This window comes from Typopeltis vanoorti, chromosome 15 (genome assembly GCF_054136105.1).
Source record: "Typopeltis vanoorti isolate ZY-2024b chromosome 15, IOZ_Tvanoo_1.0, whole genome shotgun sequence".
Taxonomy (NCBI): domain Eukaryota; kingdom Metazoa; phylum Arthropoda; class Arachnida; order Uropygi; family Thelyphonidae; genus Typopeltis; species Typopeltis vanoorti.
Window position 1 is genome coordinate 83,245,795 of NC_143563.1, and position 24,810 is coordinate 83,270,604.

General features: G+C 35.3%; 1 protein-coding gene across 1 annotated transcript in view; it reads left to right on the top strand.

Annotated features, from left to right (window-relative positions):
- The window catches only part of ergic53 (lectin, mannose binding protein ergic53), a 229,324-nt gene that overhangs the window by 54,693 nt on the left and 149,821 nt on the right, over window positions 1-24,810 (top strand). Inside the window, exon 5 of the mRNA XM_090404652.1 lies at window positions 12,154-12,215. Within this exon, the coding sequence (XP_090260778.1) occupies window positions 12,154-12,215 (62 nt within the window). The remainder of the gene's footprint in view (window positions 1-12,153; window positions 12,216-24,810) is intronic.

Below are 24,810 nucleotides of genomic sequence, written 5' to 3' on the forward strand. Positions count from 1 at the left end.
TTCATACAAAAAAATTGGTATTGTGCGTGACAATGTGCGTGTCTCGTTAACGTGATTTATTCATTATGGCTCATTACGTAATTGTTATGAAAGTTCATTTCTTTGATGTTTAATGATCTGATAAAAGTTTTCCAAATTTCTGGTAAATTTAGACCTTGATTCTTGTTTAGGTTTTCAGTTTTACGGGCGACTGTAGCTGCTTCTTTAAAGGTTCTTGAATGGTAGTTATCTTCTATGTATGGCATAAGGCTCTTATCCCACTCAATGTGATGGTTAGTAGAGGCAAAGTGGCACGAAAGGCCTGAAATGTCTTGTCTGTTATTTCTGACATATCCTATGTGTTCTTTCTTTCTTGTTTCAAAGCTTCTAGAGGTCTGACCTACGTAACTAATACCACATGAGCAAGGTATATTATATACTCCAGAGTACTTGTAGAATGGGTGAGGATCTTTCGGTGATCTTAAAAATTTCCGAATAGTGTTGATTGGTTTGAATGCCGCTGTGATCTTATATGGTTTTAAAAGGTTAGCTAATTTTTTGGAAAGGTTGCTGACAAAAGGAATCGTAATTGTACTGATGTATTGGACGTCATCACGTTGTCGATGTGGTATATCAGTAAAGAGAATCTTGTTATAGTCTTTTTGGGTAACCATTTAAAGAAAGTTCTCTGGATATTGTGGTTAATTCCGTTAGTAGGTCATCCTTGTCTGTCATATACTGTATAGCTCTTTTCTTGAGACTATGGATAATGCTAAGTTTCTGAGCTATGTGATGAGCTGAGTTGAAATGAAGGTAATGTCCAGTATTTCTAGGTTTTCTGTATACAGATTCATATACAGACCTGTCAGAAAAAATTAAAAATCTATTATCTGACAGGTCTGTATATGAAGTCCTCAGTAGAGATCCTACCACAAAAAACCATAATGACACCAATGAATTATTACGTAGAATGAATAACTGACCTATAGAAATTATAAAAAAACTAAAATCTGTGCACCCACTTACTCCTAGATTGTATGGCCTTCCAAAAATTCATAAAGAAGGTATACCATTACGTCCAATAGTTGATGGAATCTATTCTCCCACTTACCAACTGTCCAAGTATCTTGCGAAGATTTTACAACAACGCATTCACGTCTCGGATACTTATATTAAAAACTCGAAACATTTTATAGATAAAATAAAAAACATCCCTATTTTTGAAGAGGATATGTTAGCAAGCCTGGACATTACATCTCTGTTTACTAACATTCCAGTGGTTGAAGTCATCAACATCTTAGACAACTTGTTCCCAAAAAACATCACTACTTTGTTCGATCACTGTTTAACTTCTGTTTTATTTGGCAAAAAACGATCTACAAACAACTCACTGGATTAGCTATGGGTAGTCCCCTATCACCTCCTTGTGCTGACTTATTCGTGGAAGATCTAGAGAAAAAAATCTTAACCGAGATCATTCCAAAACCGAAAATTTGGTACAGATATGTAGATGACATCTTTATCATTTGGGATCATACGAAAGAAGAACTAATGAATTACCTCAACCAAATCAATAGTTTCCACAATACCATCAAATTCACATTAGAAATGGAAAAAGATAAAAAACTGCCTTTCTTTGACATTTTAATAAAGAAACAATCCAATAATAGTATCACCCTATCTGTATACAGAAAACCTACAAATACTGGACGTTACCTCCATTTCTACTCAGCTCATCACATAGCTCAGAAACTTAGCATTATCCATAGTCTCAAGAAAAGAACTATACAGTATACGACAGACAAGGATGACCTACTAACGGAATTAACCACAATATCCAGAGAACTTTCTTTAAATGGTTACCCAAAAAGACTCTATAACAAGATTCTCTTTACTGATATACCACATCGACAGCATGATGACGTCCAATACATCAGTACAATTACGATTCCTTTTGTCAGCAACCTTTCCAAAAAATTAGCTAACCTTTTAAAACCACATAAGATCACAGTGGCATTCAAACCAATCAACACTATTCGGAAATTTTTAAGATCACCGAAAGATCCTCACCCATTCTACAAGTACTCTGGAGTATATAATATACCTTGCTCATGTGGTATTAGTTACGTAGGTCAGACCTCTAGAAGCTTTGAAACAAGAAAGAAAGAACACACAGGGTATGTCAGAAATAACAGACAAGACATTTCAGGCCTTTCGTGCCACTTTACCTCTACTAACCATCACATTTAGTGGGATAAGAGCCTTATGCCATACATAGAAGATAACTACCATTCAAGAACCTTTAAAGAAGCAGCTACAGTCGCCCGTAAAACTGAAAACCTAAACAAGAATCAAGGTCTAAATTTACCAGAAATTTGGAAAACTTTTATCAGATCATTAAACATCAAAGAAATGAACTTTCATAACAATTGCGTAATGAGCCATAACGAATAAATCACGTTAACGAGACACGCACATTGTCACGCACAATACCAATTTTTTTGTATGAATTAGAACCATCAGTTAAAACCTAGTCTGTAACCTTCAGTTTAGCTTACTAGTTTGTATTCCCTGAGGATGCCAATAGAAAAAGATTGGCGAAACATGTAGGAGGATAAAATAAAGCTACTTGACAAAGATTATAAAAAAAGTGTAATAGTCTTATGAATAATTGTCAAGAAAAAAATTCAACATAATGATGTCTCACTCTGTTTAGACATTTAACCAGTATATGCTTCCTGTCATCACTTATGGTTGTGAAACTTGGTCTCTACCAAAAGCACTGACAAATAAACGAGCAACAACTCAAAGAAAAATGGAGAGGCTGATGCATCGCATTAAAAGATAAGAAGCGAAACACCTGGATAAGAAGCAGACTCATTTCACTGATATCATTCTTCACCACAAGCGACTAAAATGGAAATGGGCTAGACATCTATCCAGAAGGGCAATGGACCACCATACTAATGAACTGGATTCCAAAAGAAGGTGGAGTGATGAATTGTAAAATTTTGTTGGGAGAAATTGGTCAACTATTGCTAAGAACAGAGAAAGGTGGAAGGAACTGGAGGAGCCTTTGTCCAACATTGGACAGAAAATGGCTGAAAAGAACAAGAAAAGATAGTTTGATACAATATAATGTCTCATTTACACCATATAGTGGAGCATTTTGTCCAGCTTTTCCCTTGGCACCTTATGATATGCTTTTTCCAAATCTATAAAATTTAAATTCAAATACGTGTTATATTTCTCACATGTTATTCATACGTATTATGGTCTGCACGGTTAGCCGAGTGGCTATGCACTTCGCAGCCATATGCCTGGGAAAGGAGTGTCCTGGGCTCAATTCCCGTCGCCGAAGTGAGGAGCTTAAGGATTTTTCTCAGACATAGCCAAGTTCGCCGGTCTTGGGTGTTGACTGCAGGGTTTTTCTCTCCAGTTTACCTGGGGTTTTTCATCCGTCAAGCAGGCAAACTGGCCTTAAGAACTCGTTGCCTCTACAGACATAGGACACACACTGGAAGGCATAGGGCTAACCATCTTATCCTTGAATATGGTTGTGGTTAAATGAATAGAAAACCCTCAACACCGCAAGGTAAAAAGAGGGAAAAAGGAAGAAGTAATAGTTATATTCCCATGATTTCTCAACTATTTATGTAAAAGTAAAAATCTGTTCCTGACAACCTGTATTTGACCTGAACCCAGCTTGTTCTTCTCCAAGTTTCCATTCCGCATTTTTTTTTATTCTCTTAAGTGTGCCACATAAATTTTACCTGGAACAGCAGTATTGTTACTCTTTAATTATTACATGAAATTTATTTCCCTTTTTATAGATGGATACTTTAAGATCTTGAATCATTAGGAATTCAATCCTCTAACCAGGTCTCTTTAATTAAGTCCCTGTAAAATTTTTATACTTCTACATTTGAGTATTTCTGGTCAAATATCAACTCGAGTTGCCTTACGACATTTCAAGTTTTTGCTTTTTTTCTACCTGAAGTATCGATATGTACACTGTATGATTGTGCCTCATGATGCAAATGTGCAAAACAATGGTGAATGATTTTAACTTTAGTGATTTTGTTCATTGCAACACACCTCTTTGGAAACCTTAATGATATGAGATCCTGGCTTACATACCAGTCTGTCCAAAGTAGGCTAAAATGTAACTACAAGGAATTCTACACTCTACTTGATAATTTCACTTGAAATGATTATAACGGTGTGATATAGAGAATTTCATTTAGGTATAGCCTTGTGTCGGTGGAGCTTCATTCGAGATTTTCCATAGTTTGTTATAGCAAGCAAGTTTGCTACATCGAGAGTTAACTGTACTTAGGTCTAATGACTGCTGAATACTTTTAAAATATATGGTGTAAGTGAGACATAATTTTGAGCAGTGTTAACTCTTGCTATAACAAATTCTTGGATTATGGAAATATTTTGTTATAGTGGACAGTTAGCTAAAGTGAATGAAATTCACTTTAGCTAACTGTAAATTTAATAGGAAGTAAATTTATTTTGTTATAACAGTGTTTGTTGTGCTAGTTGTGTGTACCCTAACTTAAAATTATATATCAACATTTAGAATTGAAGGATGTGCAATTCTGCAAGCTGTCTTTTCTATTATTATTCATCACCGGTTGATCACGTGATGAATAATTTGAATGATTGCTATGAAAACTTTGGTCTGAAAATCAGTAAAATACACATTATGAAATGAGGCTGGAATATGGAAAATATTAACTGCATTCTTAATGATGTAATCTGTTAAACAAGTAAAATATTTAGGCACAATTTTTATTGAAGATGGCAAATTTAATATCAATATAAATAATAGAATAAACAAACTTGATGTGAGGAACCAAATGAACATATTTATGCAGAATGAGAGAAATATTAGCCAGAACAGTTAGCCCAAACAAGCAGTATGCAAGATACTGATTGATTCACTTCACCTCTAAAGAATGATATTTCCTAGGCTTTTTCTTCACTTGGTCTATTCATGTTTTTCTTTTCACTGTTGTTTTTCTCTTGCCAGACATCTTGCTCAAAGGATGCAGAAGTTATTTTAGACCAATAAGATGCATACGTGAAACTTTCACACTTTGCATAGGAAACGGCAGTAGTCTCTATGTACCGAAATAAAACTGCATATGTGCAAAAATGCATATAACAAGAGCTACCGGTATTTAACAGTTCCCAGTTTCATTTATTTCAGGAGATATATCTACAAGGGTGTACATATTATTATTACACACTAACTTAACTGAACCCAAAGTATTTGTTCTTCTGAGGTTTACTAACATAAACTAACAATAGAAACATCTTTGTAAACAGTGACGCAATTCACAACTCATTGAGTAGTCCCCAAACATAATAGTACTCGTGCCAAAACGGTTGACCTTAATATTATATCATTCCCTTGGTATTAAAGGAGTGTTAGAATAGCTAGCCATTTCAGTTAGCTGTTGTCACCAGATACAGTGAGCCTCCATAGCTCTGTTGATATAGACAAAGCCCTTTGGTCGGAAAGAAGACCTGGGTTCGATTCCCATATATGACATGAGGAACCTTTATCTCATATCTTTCAACTAAAAGGTGAGTTATCCAGTCTTGTATGGAGGTAGAGGGTTTTTTATTCCTCAGAACAGGCAAACCGGCCCATGAACACACACAGATGTACAGTCATAAAATACATACTGTACTAGACTATGAAAAGCAGATGCAATTCATAGGCTACCTTTAACTATTCGTATATTTTCTTTTTGGACAGACTTGAACCTTTCAGAGGTTTGTCTTTGAGAAAATAGATAGCATTCATACATGAAACCAGAGAAGATAGGTCTAACTATTAAATTGGAAATGTGTGTTTGTGGGCGGGGAATATAATTACATAACAATTCCAGTATAAAAGACCATTCAAGAAATCTGTCCATATTGCATATGTTTCCTCCTAATGATAAACTTGACCATATATCCATATCTAAATTTTGCTAGATTGTAGCCATAGCCATTGTTGATTTTTGTAACTACTTTTGGTTGTACCATGCTTACATTCTTGTTGTTGCCATGTCAGTTTTTTATAATATATATGAGCTTTGAAAATACAGTAGTTACTACTGTAAAATTTTAGCAAAATTATTCATTAAAATAGCATTTTTTTTTTTTCTTCAGCCTTCTTAATTTACATTATTATTGTCTGTCATGGGTCCTATTTTGATCTTGGTGCATAAGTTTTGATATCCATTATTATATCAAGAAAATGTGGTGGGGGGGCCTAGCTTATTTCAGTTGATTTTCATTATCATCAACCATTTTCTGTCCACTGCTGGATGAAGTCCCGAAAGTCTTCCTGGACTTCATCTATGCCACTAAGTTCCTACCATCTCTCTAATCCTCTCACTATCTCTTTGGTCTTCCTGTAGTTCTCTTTTGGACAATACCATTCTATCAACTTTGTCCATTTTTGAGTGTTACTTCTTGCAATATGACCTGCCCATTGCCATTTGGATCTCTTAATGGTTCTTATGTCTCTCACCCTTGTCTGAGCTCAGATCCAAGTATTGCACTGGCTATCTAGAATGGTAATACTGAGTGGTGATCTTTTCATTTTCTTCTGGGTAATCTTCAACTTGTTAGTCAATTTTTTACTCAAAGTCCATGTTTCACATCCATATGTCATGATCGGTATACAACTGTCGAGTATTTTTCTTTTAAGGTAGATTGGGATGCTTCATTTGAGTGCTTTACAGTGTTTCCCAGAGGCTATCCAACCAAAGGTAACGAATTCTATGTATAATTTCTTTACAGTCATCCTAGTGTTCCATTACTGGCTTTTTGGTGATGTATTTATTATAGATTATTTTTGTTTTTTGTCCTTGCTTTTTTCCTTTCCTTTCTTTTTTTACTTTCTGCATTCAATTCAGTGATCATTTGTTAAAGCTCTTCTGCAGAGTTTCCTAAAACAATGTCATCAGCAAATCATAGACGATTGTTTTTTACCATTTACCATAATTCCTCTATTCTTCTAGGGCTGCTATAAATAATTTAGGTGAAATGGCATCTCCCCATCTAACTCTCTTTTTTATAGGAAATTTCATGTCTGTTCCTGATTTTAAAGATGCAGTTAAATTTATATATATGACTAAGTAGATTAATGTAAGTTTTTTCAGTTCCTTGATTTTTAAGGACTTCCAAACTAAACACCAATACCACTAATGATGAGATTGAATTAAATGCCTTTTCAAAATCAATATACTAGATCTAAAGGTCTTTTTAATTATTTGTCTTATTACATATACGATCAGTGGTACTGTAATTTTTTCTGAATTCTGCATGTTCTGGAGGTTGACAAAAATCTAGACTGTTTTGTATTCTGTTGCTAATAATTTTTGTAAAAATTGTGTATATTGTTGAAAGGAGACTGATACAACAGTAATTATTATCTTCTCTGTCTCCCTTTTTAAACTATAATGAGGATAACATTGTTCTAACTCTTGGTGTATTCTCTTCTGTCTTAGACATGATGTATAAATTTTACTTAACATTGTAATGACTGGTACACCACCTGCTTTCAGAACCTCTATTGGTAACTCATCTTCACTGGTGTCTTTCCATTACTCATGTTACCCATTGCATTTTGAACTTCTTTTCAAACATTGGGGCATATTTCTTCCACTTCCATTTGGGATATTACAAATGGATATTTTGGAATATTTCTCACTCCTTTTAGACTCGTATTGATTTCTATTGTAATTCTAATTCACCTTGTTCTGAAGTTTCTAATTTCTTCTATCATCTTTTTTATTTTTTTGTTTTACATAGCTACAAGAATTCTATTTTACTTCTCATGTCTAGATCCCTTCATTTCTCATCTCTTTCTGAGAAGTTTACGGTTCCATCAGCCAATTTTCTTTCATCCTTCTTTTGGTTAATTCCACCAATCCCTTTGATATTATTTAGTAAGATCTCAGTTATTATTTGATAGTTTTTATCCAAGTCTTCATTCATATCAATATTATAAAACTATTTTTCTATCTCTTTCTGGAAGAGCTCTTTGTTTGTTTTTCCAGATTTGGTAAATTAATAAAGGTTCTTTTACTTTTGATCACTTTCTGTCTTTCCCATCTTTTTATTATTATTACTATTGCGTGACACCTCCAGAGAGTCCAAAGACTCATTGAGGGAGGGCACCTACAACTCTGTCTCCCTCATATTCCACCAACTACACCAATGCCACTAGTATTTCCACAGACAATTACAAACATCCATCCCACGGTGGGATTCAAACCTGCAGCCTTTTGACTGGAGAGCAGATAAGCTAACCACTCAGCCAACCAGGCCAGCAATTTTTGATCTCACTAATCTGTGGTTACTACCTGTAAAACTATTTATTATATATGTATCTTTGACAGTATATTTCTGTTAAGGTATAATTTATTTCATTAAACATCTCTCCATCTGGACTTCCATATCCTTTTTTCTTTTTTTTTTGAAGAAAGTATTTATTACATAAAGACCTAATTTCAGCAAATTCTATCAATCTTTCCCCATTTTCATTTCTCTGTCCTAGTCCATTTCCAATTGCTGCTAGATGTGCATCTCTTACACTTGCTTGACCATTGAAGTCTCCCATCAAGATTGTAAAGAATGTATCATTACTAATTACCAGTTCATCTAGTGTTTCATAAAATGCATCTGTTTCTTCCTCTGTGTGCTCTGAGGTTGGTGCATAAACTTGTATAATTCTTAATTTATAATGTCTGTTTATTTTAAGGTAGAGTTCTGCAATCCTGGTATGTGATATATTTTATTTCTTGTATTTTATCTTTTATGGAGCAGTTAATTAGGAAGCCAATTCTTCCTTGGGATCTTGGATAGTCACCATAATTATAGAGTAGATGTCCATTCTTTCGATTGCTACTATTTTCACCAAATCTCAGAGTTTCACTCAATCCAACAATGTCCCATTTTATCTTTTCTACTTTTAATGGTAATTCTCTTAATCTTGTTTGTCCTAATAATGACTTACAGTTGTAGGTATACACATAATTTTCTGTTATTGGTTCTATTAGATTTTATGTTCTTAGTCTGCATGTAGTGTTTCTTAAGTTTCTCTTTAAGAGGAGACCCCCCCCCCCCCCAAAGGGTTTAAGTCTGGTCTGTTATATGGTAGAGAGAGTCACATCTGTGACTTGTGGTCTTTGGCCCTACAGCCTCCTTTATACTTATTATCTAGCATTTGAGGGGGTTTTGGTCTAATCCTTCCTTGCTGACCAAGCTTTGTGGAAGGGCAGGTCTACTTAGGTAAGGCATATATCTGGGAGTGATGGAAAATTCCCATTTGCTGTGAAGAATAAAGTTCAGCAAGGAGGGAAGGAGCAAGAAAAGAGAAAAAGAAGGGGAGGGAACAGTCTACAGATAATATAACATGTATATTTCATGTCAGAGGCTTAATGGATTGTATGCAGCACTCAGAAAGGATTAAAACAGAATTTAATACTTCCTATATTTCATCTCATTCACTGAGACATCTTCAGCGATTACAAAAAACTAATGTAACATATACACATATACCACACAATACTAAGCCCAACCACGTGGGTGACACTAAAATCCTATCTAGGTGGGGCACCCTCTAAGGGTGGTTGTAGGTGGCCTGGAATGTAAGGTTGAACCTCTGGTGATAAGTGTTTTCCAAATCTTAGGAAGCTTAATGCAAGCTCAACGATGATGCCGTCAGTCCCCTAAGCCTCAGCTACAATTTTGCGGTCGCTCCAAAAGAAGTGCTGGTGCTTGATGTAATGTTTAATATCGAGTGTGGGATCTGTCGCTTAGCGCCGGAGATAGCAAATAACATCAGACTTGACATCGCCAACATCCTCACCCAGTCTTCGCCTGCAAAAAGTAATTTATCGTCCGCCCAACGCACTGCTTTCATGAAATTACGAAAAGAAAAAAGTCTCTTCATCACCAGAGCAGATAAGGATAATGCCACAGTCGTTCTTAATGCCATGGAATACAATCGAAAAATGGAGATTATCCTCCATGATTGCTCTACCTACATCCCGCTAGAACACGACCCCCACAAAAACACAAGTTAAAAAATTAAAAAACTTGCTTAAAAAAAGTATCTTCCTGGCGCCCGGACATCATGAAAAAACTTAAACCTTTCTGTTCCTGTCCCCTCCGAATATACGGTTTACTGAAAATCCACAAACCCATTTCCCCACTAAGACCTATAGTAGATGCCACTAACGCACCTTGCTACAAACTGTCAAAACAGTTGGCCAAATCTCTGACCCCCCCCCCCCTCCACTGGACTTTCCACATCCTATATAAAAAACTCTACCCATTTTAAAACCCTCATAGAAAATTTAACCTTAAATAACACAGACATATTGGTAAGCTTTGACATCTCATCATTGTTTACCAATATTCCCTTAATAGATACTTTAACACTCTTAGAAAACATTTTTCCTTCTGACATCTTAGATCTCTTTTCCTTTGCCATCAATTCTGGTTATTTTTCTTGGAAGAAAAAAATCAACAAGCAGATAGAGGGAACCGCCATGGGTTCCCCCTCTCGCCAATTTTTATATGGAAGATTTTGAAAAACGAGCCATAGACTCATTTCCTCTCAAACCTTCTATCTGGCTAAGATATGTAGATGATGTGTTCTCTATTTGGCCTCCTGTCCCAGATACACTAGATTCCTTCCTCAGTCACCTCAACATCCTACATCCAAGAATCTAGTTTACAATGGAAAAGGACAATTGTTTACCCTTCCTAGACACCTTAGTTACACGCCTTCCTAACGGTACACTGTCCTTCACTGTATATAGAAAACCCAAGCACACAGGCAGATACATTCACAAACTCTCCCACCACTACCACCCTGCTCAACAATATGGCATTATTAAAACTCTTACCAAAAGAGCCCACAATCTTTGTTCCAATGGAACCGCCCTTACAACTGAGCTTGACCACATACACAACACTTTCTTCTCCAATGGCTACAGCGATCACAGTATTAAAAAAATAATCAGTTCCTTCCCCGGTTTTCTCTTCAGAAAGAGTTTAGAAATGTCATCACCATACCCTACATCCGTGGCACATCTGAAAAAATAACCAAGATTTAAAAAAAATACAACCTACACACGCAGCATTCAAGCCTCACCGCAAACTTGCTACCCTTATCCATTCTACAAAAGATCAGCTCCTTCCTCTCTCAGTGCCTGGAGTTTATAAAGTACCCTGTTCCTGTATGCTGACGTACTTTGAACAGACAGGCAGATCAGCAACCCATCTGCCTGGAGGAACACAAGTCGTACATCTGCAACCACGACTATGGTCAGTCAGGCCTGGCTGACCATGTCTTGGATACAACCCACAGGATCTCATGGAAAAAAACCACCATGCTCCACCACAGCAAATTCAAAAATGAGAGGCTATTCTTAGAATCAACAACAGCTCTCAAAAATCAACCAAATCTTAATAAATAAGGTTGCATTAAGCTTCCTAAGATTTATGGAACACTTATCACCAGAGGTCCCGCCTTACATTCCAGGCCACCTACAATCTCCCTTAGAGGGCACCCCACCTAGATAGGACTTTAGTGTCACCCATGTGGTTGGGCTTAGTATTATGTGTATTTGTGAATATGTTACATTCGTTTTTTTTTGTAATCCCTGAAGATGTCTCAGTGACTGAGACAAAATATAGGAAGTATTAAATTCTGTTTTAATCCTTTCTGAGTGCTGTATACAATCCATTAAGCCTCCAACATGATGTCCTCACAGCACTTAAGCCTCTACATACAGATGTGTATTATGTGAAGTAAGGCTTGGTCCAGCATCAGGTACCTTGGGTTCACCACTCCCTACCATTTGCTATATATGTATATGTGCAACAGCTAACACTAATGGCAATGTTCTATTTAATTTTCAATCATTACACTTAACGAGTATAAAATTTGCTATAAATGTTGAATTTATCTTAAAATAGCATTGCTAAGAGAATTTCCATGAGCTCGACTATATTGAGTACATAGTTTTTAACATTATTATAAATTAAAAATACAGATGGACTCTTTGGAAGATATTATCATTCAGCATATTTTCATATCATAGTTTGCTACATGCAGTTAAAATTGACTTCTAATATTTTTAGGGTAACAATCCATATATAATGGCAATGACAAATGATGGAACAAAATCATATAGCCATCAAACGTAAGTTTGATATTCCATATTCCTTAAATTAATTTTAAGTTTTTAAAAATTAACTTTCTTGAGCATCTAAACACTTGCTCTTGTATTAAGGACTTGCCGCTTTATATTGCATTTGTTCAGATATATGTATGAAAATGTAAGAATTCCTTAAGAAATTTTATACGTGCTTAAAATCTGCTATTTGTTTTTAAACCTTGATCGCCACTTTTCTTCATCTGTGCCCTCAGATGAAGAATAAGGGGATGAATAAGATATGGTAGTCCAAAGTTCCATCTTTTTTTTTTTTTTTTTACTTTCACCAAATTAGCCTTTACTTTCATTCTTCTAAAGCAGTGGTTCTCAAACTTTTTGAAGTCGGGGCGCATTTAAAATCCTACAAATAATTGTAGGCGCACTATATACAAATTTCTGAGAAATATGTTATAATAATTAAGTCAAATATTAAAGAAAAAAATAATGCGATAAAAAAAAAATAAAATGGGACATACCTTAAGTTTATTCATTCTTGTGTTTATGAGAAACATGAGCCTGATGTGTCCTAGCGATTGTTTCAGTGTTTGGGCATATATTTGAAGGGCAAACTCTCATTTCCTCATCAATACATTGAAGAGTTCCTCTCTTTTTACACTTAATTGTGGTGAGGGTAGAAAATCCTAATTCACATAAATATGATGTTGAAAATTGTAGTAAAATGTTCAAAGCTTTTTTAGATATTGACACATATTCTTCTTTTATAGAAATCCAAAAGGCTTCAAGAGACAATTCCTTATTTTTAGTCATCAATCCATGATCAGTGGATATAGCTGCCAGTTCTTCTTCTAATGTTAAACCAAAATCATTTGAAGTTTCTATAAATGGGTTTCTAATCTAATCATATTGTTCAGTGTTAAGTGATGGAAAATAAGAACTCAATTTTTCTTCTAAACTTGTTAAATGTTCAACTATTATTGGAAGTGTTTCATTTATGCAAGTGTTACTTACCAATGGAAACATTTTCAAATTACCTTCAACAGCTTTTCTTTTCCAAATTTGTAGTTTTCTCTGAAACGCTTTCATTTTGTCAGTGGATGTGAGAACATTTTCTTCTTTCCCTTGCATGCTAGTATTCAAAATATTGAGCTGCTGAAATATATCGGCCAAATACTGTAACCTGGCAATCCAAAATTCCCACCGAAGGAGGTTACAAAAATGTAATTGTTTCATCTCTTCGAAAAAAACGCAAGAAGTTCTTGTCTTAGCTCGTGTACATGGGTAAGTACTTTCCCCCCTTGACAGCCACCTCACCTCAGTGTGTAAAAGCAGTCGTCTGGGTTGTGAATCCATATCAATACAAAGCTTTTCGAATAAACGCAATTTGACAGGTCTTGTTTTAATAAAGTTTACCATCTGAACAACTTGATCTAAAACTTCTCTTAATTTTTCTCCCAATATTTTTGCCATCAAGGCCTCCCTATGAAGAAAGCAGTGAGTTACAATGACATTCTCGTTTTGTGTTTTTACAAAAGATGTAAGACCCTTAACACAGCCTACCATGGAAGGGGCTCCATCTGTATAAATGCCTACAAATGACTTCAATGTTAACTGCTATTTATTAAGATAGCTATTCAAAATGTTAAAAACATCCTCACCTTTTGTAGACACACTTAATTCTTTGCAAAAAAGAAACTGATTTACTATTTGATCTTCATTAATAAAATGGGCGAATGCTAAGAGCCTTGTTGGTAATGTCTGTTGACTCATCAACTTGCAATGCAAAATTTGCATTGCAAGTTGATGAGTCAACAGACATTACCAACTACATATTATTTTTCTCATTACTACATACATTTTTCTCAATATCAGAAGACATTTCTATAATACGCCTGTGAACTGTATCGTTGGACAGAGGAATCTTGATCTTGCTTATTTTCATTGCTGCTTCATTTCCTAGCATTGTCATGACCATATTTTTGCATGTAGGCAAAATAAGTGACTCACCTAAAGTATGATCTTTCATGTTTTTTGCTGTCAGTTCTGAGACTTGATAAGAAGCGATTTGAGCCTTTCTCAGAAACAGTCATTATACTTTTAAAAGAATTTGCTGCTTTTGTTTGCTGTTCAGACAATCTCTTGAAAAAACTTACAGATTTATCTTGTAAATTAGAGTGTATAGTTTTAAAATGTTTACTCAATTTACTAGGAAGGAATGATTCATTTGCCATTTTACATCCACATACTAAACATAGCGGCAAAGGATGATCTTCACTTCCGGTCCAAGTGAAACCAAAGCTTAAATAACTTTCATTATATTTGCGAGTAGGCCGCGATTTTGCTTTCTTATTTGTACTTAACTTTTGCTCACTTCCAGAATCCTCTTCTTCAATATCACGCTTCTTTTTGAGAAATCTATTCATTTTATTTGGGTGTATTTATCTGAAAATAAGTAATATGTACATAACATCCACTTCCAATACTTTTAAAATAAGTAATATACACAACAAGAATAAACCATATTCTTGTTCTCTTTGCAAGAAAAACCGCTGTTAATTAACATAATAATGATGTATTGAGAAAAAGAGCGGTATATCCGTAATGAAAAGGTATAATAGAGTAACTATATTTATTTTTATATCTGGACACATATTTCTCTGGAATACCATAGGGCGCACCCGGAAATCTTCTAGAGTGCACCAGTGCGCCCTGGCGCACCCTTTGAGAACCACTGTTCTAAAGCATTACTAATTGCATCAAGTGCTGCTAATATTCCTATCTCCCTTAGGTCTTCTTTTAAATGTTTTTTTGTTGCTTCAAGTACCTGATTTGCTAATCTTTCATCTCCCATTCTATTCCCATAATGTCAAGTCTTTTCTGATACGTTCATATTTAATGTACTAGAATCATATTTAATGTAGTTCTGGTATTGATGACATTTTGCTCCCTTCTCTGCCAACTGTGGTTGTCTTTGGTAAACTTACTTTGAATTCAGATCTGATCCATATGCTAAAATTTGTTTGAGTGTTATATGCTTAACTATTATTCTAGTACAGCTGACCCTTGAATAATGCTAGGGTAAGGGGTGCTACCCCTCCCCCCGCGTTGTTGAAAAACATATAACTTTTGACTTCCCATACCACTAATAGCCTACTGTTGACTTGGAAGCCTTTCCGATAACATAAACAGTAGATTAACACATATTTTGTATGGTATGTATGTATTATATTCTTGCAATAAAGTAGGCTAGAGAAAAGAAAATGTTATTAAGAAAATAATAAGGAAGAGAAAATACATTTACAGTACTATACCATATTTATCGATACTGTAAGTTTACGTTGTCTGTTTATGAGATGAATCATATGTGTCAGGATGTACATAAATATTGTCTTATATGATACAAATCACTGTAGATGTTATACATATTGCTAACACTAGACATCAAAAATGAAAAGATAATGTAGAAAAGAAATTATTCATATTTATTTACAGGTATAGCAATTCATGCATTGATAACAAAGCAGCAGCAATATGATTGCTTTATGGTAGCCTAGCCTATACCACTAATGAATGAATCGTTACAAAATTTTTATTTTATTTAATTAATTTTATGCAGTTATGATTTAACTGCATCTTTACATTTGCTTACATTTCTCTCGACAGTGAATGGCACCATGTATAGTCTGTAAGTGTTGATAAATTTTAACTTTTTATAATAGATTTGTGTATAATATTTATGGTAGTAAATGATAAAATAGTCTAGTATCTACATATATTTTAGGCATTCATGATATATCTAATTTTTTGATATTTCTAAGCTATGTGGTCTGTCTTCAAATTTTTTCAAATTGTCACAAATCTTCAAAAAAGTTTTAATATATTTATTAAAAAAAACGGTGTATAAGTGGATCCTCTTAGTTCAAATCTGCATTCTTCAAAGTTCAACTGTATACTGGAAACATGGTGTTTTTGATTTCTTCAATTGTTCCATTAAATTTATTCAACTGGCTTCCTTCCATACTAGACTGATTCCATTTCCAGATATAGAAATATTCCATTTTTCTTTATTTACTATCTTCAGTAAACATGCCTAACTGAATAGTAACTAAATATAACTATTGTTCTCACTGGAAAATCTCACTATCAGAAATCCATTTGGCATTTTATATTTTCAGTTTTGACTCATCTTTTTTATTATTATTATTTTTTTTTAACATGAAATTTGTCACAGCAGTTTGATTTAGAACTCCTGAAGATGCATAGTAGGTTCATCATGATCAAATTCCTGATATATATTCTCTCAAGGGACATTCAGGATACTATGATAATACTATATATGAAAAGTTTACATTATTACTAACTTCCTATTAAGTTTTCTTCCAAATTTGTTATCTGTCCCCTATTGTCAGATCTTATATTTTGGTCTTCTAACTGCATCAGTCCACCTAGATCTTGTTCTTCATCTGAATCCTTTCTTTTTCATCCTGGCTGCAAACACGTTTTTTTGGTAATCTTTCCTCTCATTCTGTTTGTGACCATACTGCCTAATATTAGCTCCACTCAAAAATTCCTGAATTCTAACAATGTCAAGTTCCTTCCTAATATCTTCATTTTTAATATGATTGTCATTGATTTCATCTATTATTCAATCTCCTAATTTTTCTTCAATTCTCATATCTGGTCTCTAGGTAGTTGTTCTGTTTCTGATTCCAGTCTCAGATCCAGAAGTTAAAATTTGTTTAGCGCCGTTTTCTACTGTACAATTAGTTCCATCTTATGACATGTCTCTTATTCCGTATAAATTTATTCAGTTGACATCCACCATATCAACTTGGATTATTCTGTTGCCTATTTCTTTATTTAATTTGCCTTGCACATAAAGTAAAGAGCTGAAATTAACATCTCCAATTTTGATATTTGATTTAATGTCACTTTTCTTCATAACGTGATACATACAGATGATAAATAAGAAGGTGAAGATACTTGTCTTACATACAATTTAACTTCAAATCATCTACCAGTATCTTCAGTTCTATCTGGTGATTTTCAACTTTAAATATAGACTGTTTTGCTCATTATAATGTCTCATTTACACTATATAATTGCATTGTTTTGAACAACTTTTCTCTTGGTAGAAAAGTTATCCAGAACAACTTTTTGAACTTTATTCTATTTCAAAGATAGAATAATTTTCATTTTAGTAAATTATGTAGATGACTACTGCATTAAGAATAATTTAATTTCTAAAATTAATTTTAGAAATTAAAATTTGATTCAGAATTTTTTTAAAAAACCTACATCAAAGCTATCTTATTTATAACACAGTCAGAGAACAAATTCATATTAATATGGGAGGTTCTAAAATTGTACTAGCAAATTATACATAAATCAGTATCTCAGGAGTGATAGTAAAAATACTGGAAAAATTGGTCAAAAAGAATTCAACAATGAGTGGATAAGAATGATACTCTATGAGGAGCAACGTAGCATTGTGAAGGGTTGTCATACCTTAGTTATTTATTGACTTTTTATAATAATGGATTTTGCAAAGGCATTTGATTGAATACCACATGGAACTCTGTTATGCAAATTGGATCAAATGGGGATAGATATGCCACATAACCATTCTTATAAGAGGAGTGACTGTTAAACAGTTATCAGAAAGTGGTTACAGAGCAGAATTCAGGCAAAAGCTGGTGGCTAGCGGTGTGCCATAAGGTTCAGTGCTAGGACTACTACTATTTAATTTGTACATAAATGATATAGGAAATAACTTGAAAAGAAATATTCAGTTGTTTGCTGATGATGAAAAATTAGGTGGAGTAATAGTGAATCAAGATGATGTGGAGAGCTTGTAGGATGATTTAAATAAGCTGTCAGTATGGGCAAAAGATAATGGGTGTCAGTTTAATCTTGAAAAATGTGAAGTTATGCATTTTGGGATAAATAAAATTCAATCTGTGTACCATGATGGAATTCTAATTCAGGAAATTGATGAATCTAGGGATTTAGAGGTGGTGGTAGACAAAAAGTTGAAGTTTAGAGGATATGTTGCTAGCATAGCTAATAAGACTACTTGACTATAGATGATCACTACAATAACAAGTATGGACAGGAAGTTGTTATTCCTCTTTATAAGGCCTTGATACATTCACATCTGGATTACTGTTCTCAGGTTTGATCTGGGTTTCTTGGGGATTTAGGAAGTGGTTGAGAGGATTCAGAGGCAAGCAACCAAAATGGTGAGTGGTCTGTGGAATGTTCCCTATGAGGATAGATTGAGGATGTGTGCATTGCAGAAGTTGACTGATAGGTGAAAAGGAGGAGATATGATAGAAGCATTTTGAAGTTGCTTAAAGGATTTTATAGGATTGATGCAGGGGAAATATTTCAGCACTTAGTTAATGGGGACAGAACAAGTGGTAATCCCTTGAAATTGAGTAAAAATGTGGTTAGTAAGGATGGGAGTGAAAATGGGTTGCCAGAGCTCTGTTGTTAGTGCTTTGTCTGTTACTGGGTTCAAGGAGAGGTATGATAGATTGTGTGGATAGTTTGAGTCTCTATCAGTGAGTCTTTGGACTCTATGGAGGTGTCCATACAATAATAATACTTTTAACAGCAATCATGGTGACCTAATCAATAATTTAAGGCTATGATCCTGGAGTACTACAGTCCTAATTATAATTTATAATGAAATCAAAAAAAAAAAGATGGCATTAAGATTGTATTTATTAATGTGACCTGAAAGAAAGAGATCCTTGGATCCCCTTCCTTCCCTGGCCCACCCTGGAGTATATCATATTCACTGCACCTGTAATTTGCCTTATACAGGTGAAACTGGATGCACAATTCCTATCTGAAAAAAAAAAAGGAACATAATGACACATGAAATTTAAGGACTGTGGGAAATCTGGCCATCCTGATCATGTCCTGAATACTCCACATAGAATTGATTGCAAAGGCACCTGTTCATTATAGTGCACCAAAACATGGTAGTATGAGCTCAAGTTTAAAGAGTCTTATAAAACTCCATACCCATGTAACCATTTGTTCTAAGCGTTCATTATAAATTATAATTAGGACCGTAGTACTCCCGGATTTTAGCCTTACGTTATTGATTAGGCTGCCATTATTCCTATATTAAAAGTATTAATATGAATTTGTTCTCTTAACCTGTTATTAATAGGATATAGCTTTTTTCTTTTTCTTTTTTTCACTACAGTTCAGGCCAGTAGAATAATGGTTGATCAAATGATCAGATTGCTGTCACTTTGGCATACCATTTGAAATTTAATGTAGCTTCTCTCTCTCTCTGTACATACTCCAGATGATGACCTTAATATGAAGGTCAAAACATCAGGAAGTTAATTATTCTTAGCATGGTAATAGTCTTTATAATTTATCAAAATCAGTGATGATCATACTGAAAGGAAGGAGAGAATCACTCTGTAGATCCAAGGCATATAATAAACTTGTTATACATGTTAGCTGTTCTTCTTCATCCATAGTCACATAGACTATGGAGGACCTATAAAGGTGACAGTCCCAACATACTCTCTCTTCAGATGTTTCTGTCTTGGGATCTCCTTAACAAAGTGGTGAGCGAAGAATTAGTCCATTTTCTATCATTATCTATCCAGATGATTCTTGGTCGCCCCTGTGTTTTTACCAGAAGTTAAGTCCTATAGTGCTGTTTTAGGTAAGTTATCTGATCTAGCTAATGTGGCCCAGCTACTGGAGTTGTTTCTAATGTATTTTATTGATATTTTCTTGTGTTCTAGCAATGGAGTGGATTTTCCTTCTAAACTCATATATTAGATGTGCCATACACGGCATCTTCAAAACCTTTCTGTAGTACTTCATCTCGAAGGCCAATAGTCTTTTCTCATCTTCCTTTGGCAATGTCTAACTCTCATCCATATAGTAAGGCAGAGTTAATAAGGGTATCGATGAGGTAGAGTCTTGTAGTTAGCTGTATTTTGTCCTTCTAAAGAGGCTATAACCACTTAAGAGAAACAGTTTCTTTCGCAATGCATGCTTTAATGTCATATTTAGACCATTTATCTCTGTATGCTTCCCAAGTGAATCTTTCTACTTCTTTTAATTTTTCATAATTAACTGAAATGTTTATATTCTTATTGCCTGAAGATATAGTTTTTGATTTGTGAATGCTGATCTTTAATCCATAATTGCTAAGTGCCTTAGGAAACTGTATGTTAATTCTTAAATTTATTTAAGAATTAACATACATTTTATCTTAGATCTACAAAACCTAAAATACAGATCACTGTTATATTCCCATGATTTCTTAACTGTTTGTGTTCATTAAAAAAAAAATCTTGTCCTGAAAATCCCTGTTCTGGCTTTAACCCAGCATAATCTTCTCCAGGTTTCTATTTCAGTTTTTCTTAACTGAAATAGAAACCTGGAAAAACTAAGAAAAACTGAACAGCTAAGCTCACCTGGAACACCCAATGTGGAAATTTGTCTGTCTGTAATTCTCAAATTCAGTTTTATTTACCTTTTTGTAAATGTGTACCATGTGAGCTGTGTTCCCTCATTTGTAATTCAGTCTTCTGAATTATGCATTTCAAACATGGGAAAACTTTCTACCTCATATTTGAAAATTTCTAATTGTATATTATCGACTCCAGCTGCCCTTTTCCACATTTCAGGTTTTTGATTTTTTTTTTTCCTACCACAATTATTGATAAGTATTCCTGATTGTATTTCTATTCAATATTTTTTACAGTCATTCTGTCCTTATTGTTTCATTCAATAGTCTTTAAGAGTAATCACTCCAGATGTTTAGATTATTTCAATTTTCACGTGACTTATCACTGATTCCTTTTACAGTGCTCTTTACTCCATTTCTAAGCCTCTTGAGTCTCTCCAACTCGTTGCCACCTTTCCGATAGTCAACTCATTATTTCAGATACCACTGTAACAAACTCTCGCTCTAACAAACTGCTGAAAAGTCCAGACCAAATCCATACAGGTACAATGCTAAAACTATTTACTATTTCAAACTTTATTTGTTATAACAAGCCATTCCTGTGGTTCCTATGAATTTGCTATTGTGAAAGCTGACTGCATTTTTATCAAAGTTTTCCCATGACTTTTGTATAGCTACTTTTATACGTTGCTTCCCTTTCTTAGATTTTTTTTTTTTTGTGTTCTCTCAGAGCACATGCTTACTTTTTTAGGAACTTTCAATTATTATTATTATTATTATTACGGGCGACTCCAGGGAGTCCTTAGACTCATCGAGGGAGACCCTAAACATCATGTCCACACAACTATTCGACATTCTCACAATATCTATCATACCTTACCTTGAACTCATTCTCTGTTGTGGGTGTTTGAGCTAGGATCCTTGAACTCATTCACTGTCATAGCACCCACAACAGAGAATGAGTGCCTAGCTTCCATAGATGTCCCCTAGTTCTCTCACCACCAGTCCTGATCTCAAAAATATCCTCTGAATTAATCCTATAGAAACCCTTCAGCAATTTGAATGTCTCAATCATATCTCCCCTTTTCTGCCTATCAACCAATTTCTGCAACCCACAAATCTTCAACCTGTTCTCATAAGGTTCGTTCCATAGACCTGCTATCATCTTGGTCACTCGTCTGGATCCTCTCCACCTCCTCCCCATCAAGAAGAAACCCTGGCACCCATATCTGGGCACAGTAATCAGATGGGGTCTTATCAAGGCTCGATACAGAGAAACAATAACCTGTTTGTCTCTGCTTGTTAAAGTATTTTTCAGCAACCAAGTGATTTGATGAGCTGATTTAGCCACTTTTGCAATGTGTCCCCTAAACTTCATCTCCCTATCCACCAACACTCCCAAGTCCCTGGCTTCATCAATCTCCTGGAGTACAGTTCCACCAATGTGGTATACTGCTGCTAATCTTTTCATCCCAAAATGCATAACCTTACATTTTGTCACATTAAACTGACATCCATTCTCCTTAGCCCAGAACTCTAATCTATCCAAATCATCCTGCAAGATTTTGACATCTTCTGCATTCACTATTGCCCTACCTAACTTTGCATCATCAGCAAACAAATGAACCGTTCCTCTTAGATCCTTCTCTATATCGTTAATGAACAAATTAAGCAGTGGTCGAAGAACAGAACCCTTCGGCACACCATCACAGGCCGTCTTTTGGACTCTACCCCTGAATAAACCACTCTCTGATATCTCTCCATCAACCATCCTCCCATCCATCTCACCATCCCTATATCCATTGTCATGGATATAGGGATGGTGAGCTTATGCTTAAACTGCAGCATAAGCTTACTTATGCTGCAGTTTACTGATTAGAATTCCATGTGGTATCCTATCAAAGGCTTTAGCAAGGTCCAGTAAAATCACTAAACCCGTTACCCTTATCCAGTTCAGCCGTCACTGTGTTATAGAATGTGAGCAAGTTACTGAGGCATGATCTACCCTTCACAAAGCCATGCTGTCCCCTGCACAGTATCTCATTTTCATCAATCCATTCTTGTATTTTTCCCTTGACTACTTTCTCCAGGATCTTGATGACTCCTGATATGCTGATTGGTCGTTAATTTGCAACAGTAGTCTTGGATCCTCCTTTATGCAGTGAAACTGTTTTTCCCCTCTTTCCACACCTTCAGGACTAAACCAGACCCGAGTCTCAGATTAAACAACATAGTCAAGGGCACTGATAATTCTTTAGCCGCTTCATGTAAGACCCGTGCCAGTATACCATCCAATCCCACAGATGTATTCATATTAAGGTTCTGTAACAGACTATTCACTACATTCATCACAGTTTCCTTATAAACTAATGGTTCCTTCATTCTTTCAGTGTCACCACCTGGATGATATATTCTTGCAAAGTGCTCACTCGGTAATTCCACTATATCAGCTGATTCAGTGACCTCCTTACCATCGGCATTCCTTAAAATCATTCTGCTGTGTACAGTTTTTTTTTTTTTTTTGCTTGCAGCATATTGAAAAAATGTTTGGAATTCTCTTCAGCTTGCATAGCTAGTTTCCTTTCATAATCCACTTTTGCTTTTCTTACCACACTTGTTACCCTTCTGGCCTGCTTTATACCGTTCGTGTGCCTGCAGGTCACCTTTCTCTTTAAATTTCCTCCACGGTTGTTTCTTTTTTTGGCTCAAGTTGAATGGTGTTATTCATCCATTTAACCCCTACTTGTTTTACTATTCGGACCCTAGGTATACAATCAGCCATAACCTCCTGTAAATGCTCCTTGACCACTTCCCATGCTCTATCGACATCCAGCCCTTGCAGTTTTACATGCCATGGCACTGAACCAAGCAATCTCCTAAGCTTGTCATACTTGCCAGCATTCCACATATACCCTGTCTTAATCGAAAATTCCACACCTTTAGCACCTCCCAGGTCAAGACCTTATGATCACTCTCACCAGTAGGTGGCAACATAGTCATATTCATTACATTCAAATTCTCAGATGCTATTACCAGTCAAGCACTCTCAAACCCTTAGTATTTTCTATTACTTGCTGTCTCAGATATAGTTATTCCTTAATAATTGAATAAAATCCAGTTCCTTTCTCACATGTGTCCTCTCCTCCTTCCAATCAATGTTACCATAGTTGAAATCCCCCATAATAATTACCCTCCTTCCACTCATTTCATCAATTTGTTTATGCATACTATCTCCACCATCTATTCCATCACCTGGCTATGGCAGCACCCAACTGTATATTTTGTTCTGCTAGTCATAATCTCACACCAAATAGCCTCAAATGAACTCTTTTCACTATCCTGCAATACACCTACAATTCTCCTTGGCTGCAGTTCATCAGCTTATCAATAACACTCCTTCCCCCCATTTTATTCTCTCTGTCCCTCCTAAACACACTATAACCTACACATTCTATCCCACTAACTATATCCTCTTCCCTCAGCCATGTTTCACTAATGCCAATAACCTGTGGCCAGGAAGAGCCAACAAGGCCAAAAATTCTTCCTTCTTGTTCCTAAATACTCCTGGCATTGGTATGTGAAATGCAGAGGTCCCTTTGTCCCACCCCTATCTTGATGCGTTATTCTAACTATCCCATTCCGATTACTTGTCTTTAGTACTGACTTGGGTACATTATATACATTCTTACACTCAAGTCTCACTGATGTCCACATATCCACTCCCCCCCCCCTCCTCGGTAGTTCTAGCTTCCCTGGTTCTGCACATCCATTTTCACTTCATTCAGCAACACTTTTTCCAGTCTCCGCACACCAAATCCATTTAAATGAGGCCATCCATCTTGTATAAATCCTTTCGCCCATCAAACTCATTCCACACGTCCACGAATTCCACACCACACCATCTGCATAAGCTGCGCATAGAGTCATTTGCGATTACGGCCCTCCTTCTAAACTCCTCTCTGTTGTACCACAGCAACAGACTCATCATCCTAACTCTGTCACTCTCTTTTCTTTCGCTACATCAACAATACTTTCAACTCCTCTCTCATAAAAAAATTTATCTCCTTTCACTTCATTCGTACTTGCCACAACTATCAATTCTTTCACTCGCTCTAATACTCTCACTACATATTTTTCTCCTCCAGGATTGTCTTCTCAAGACTTTGCAAG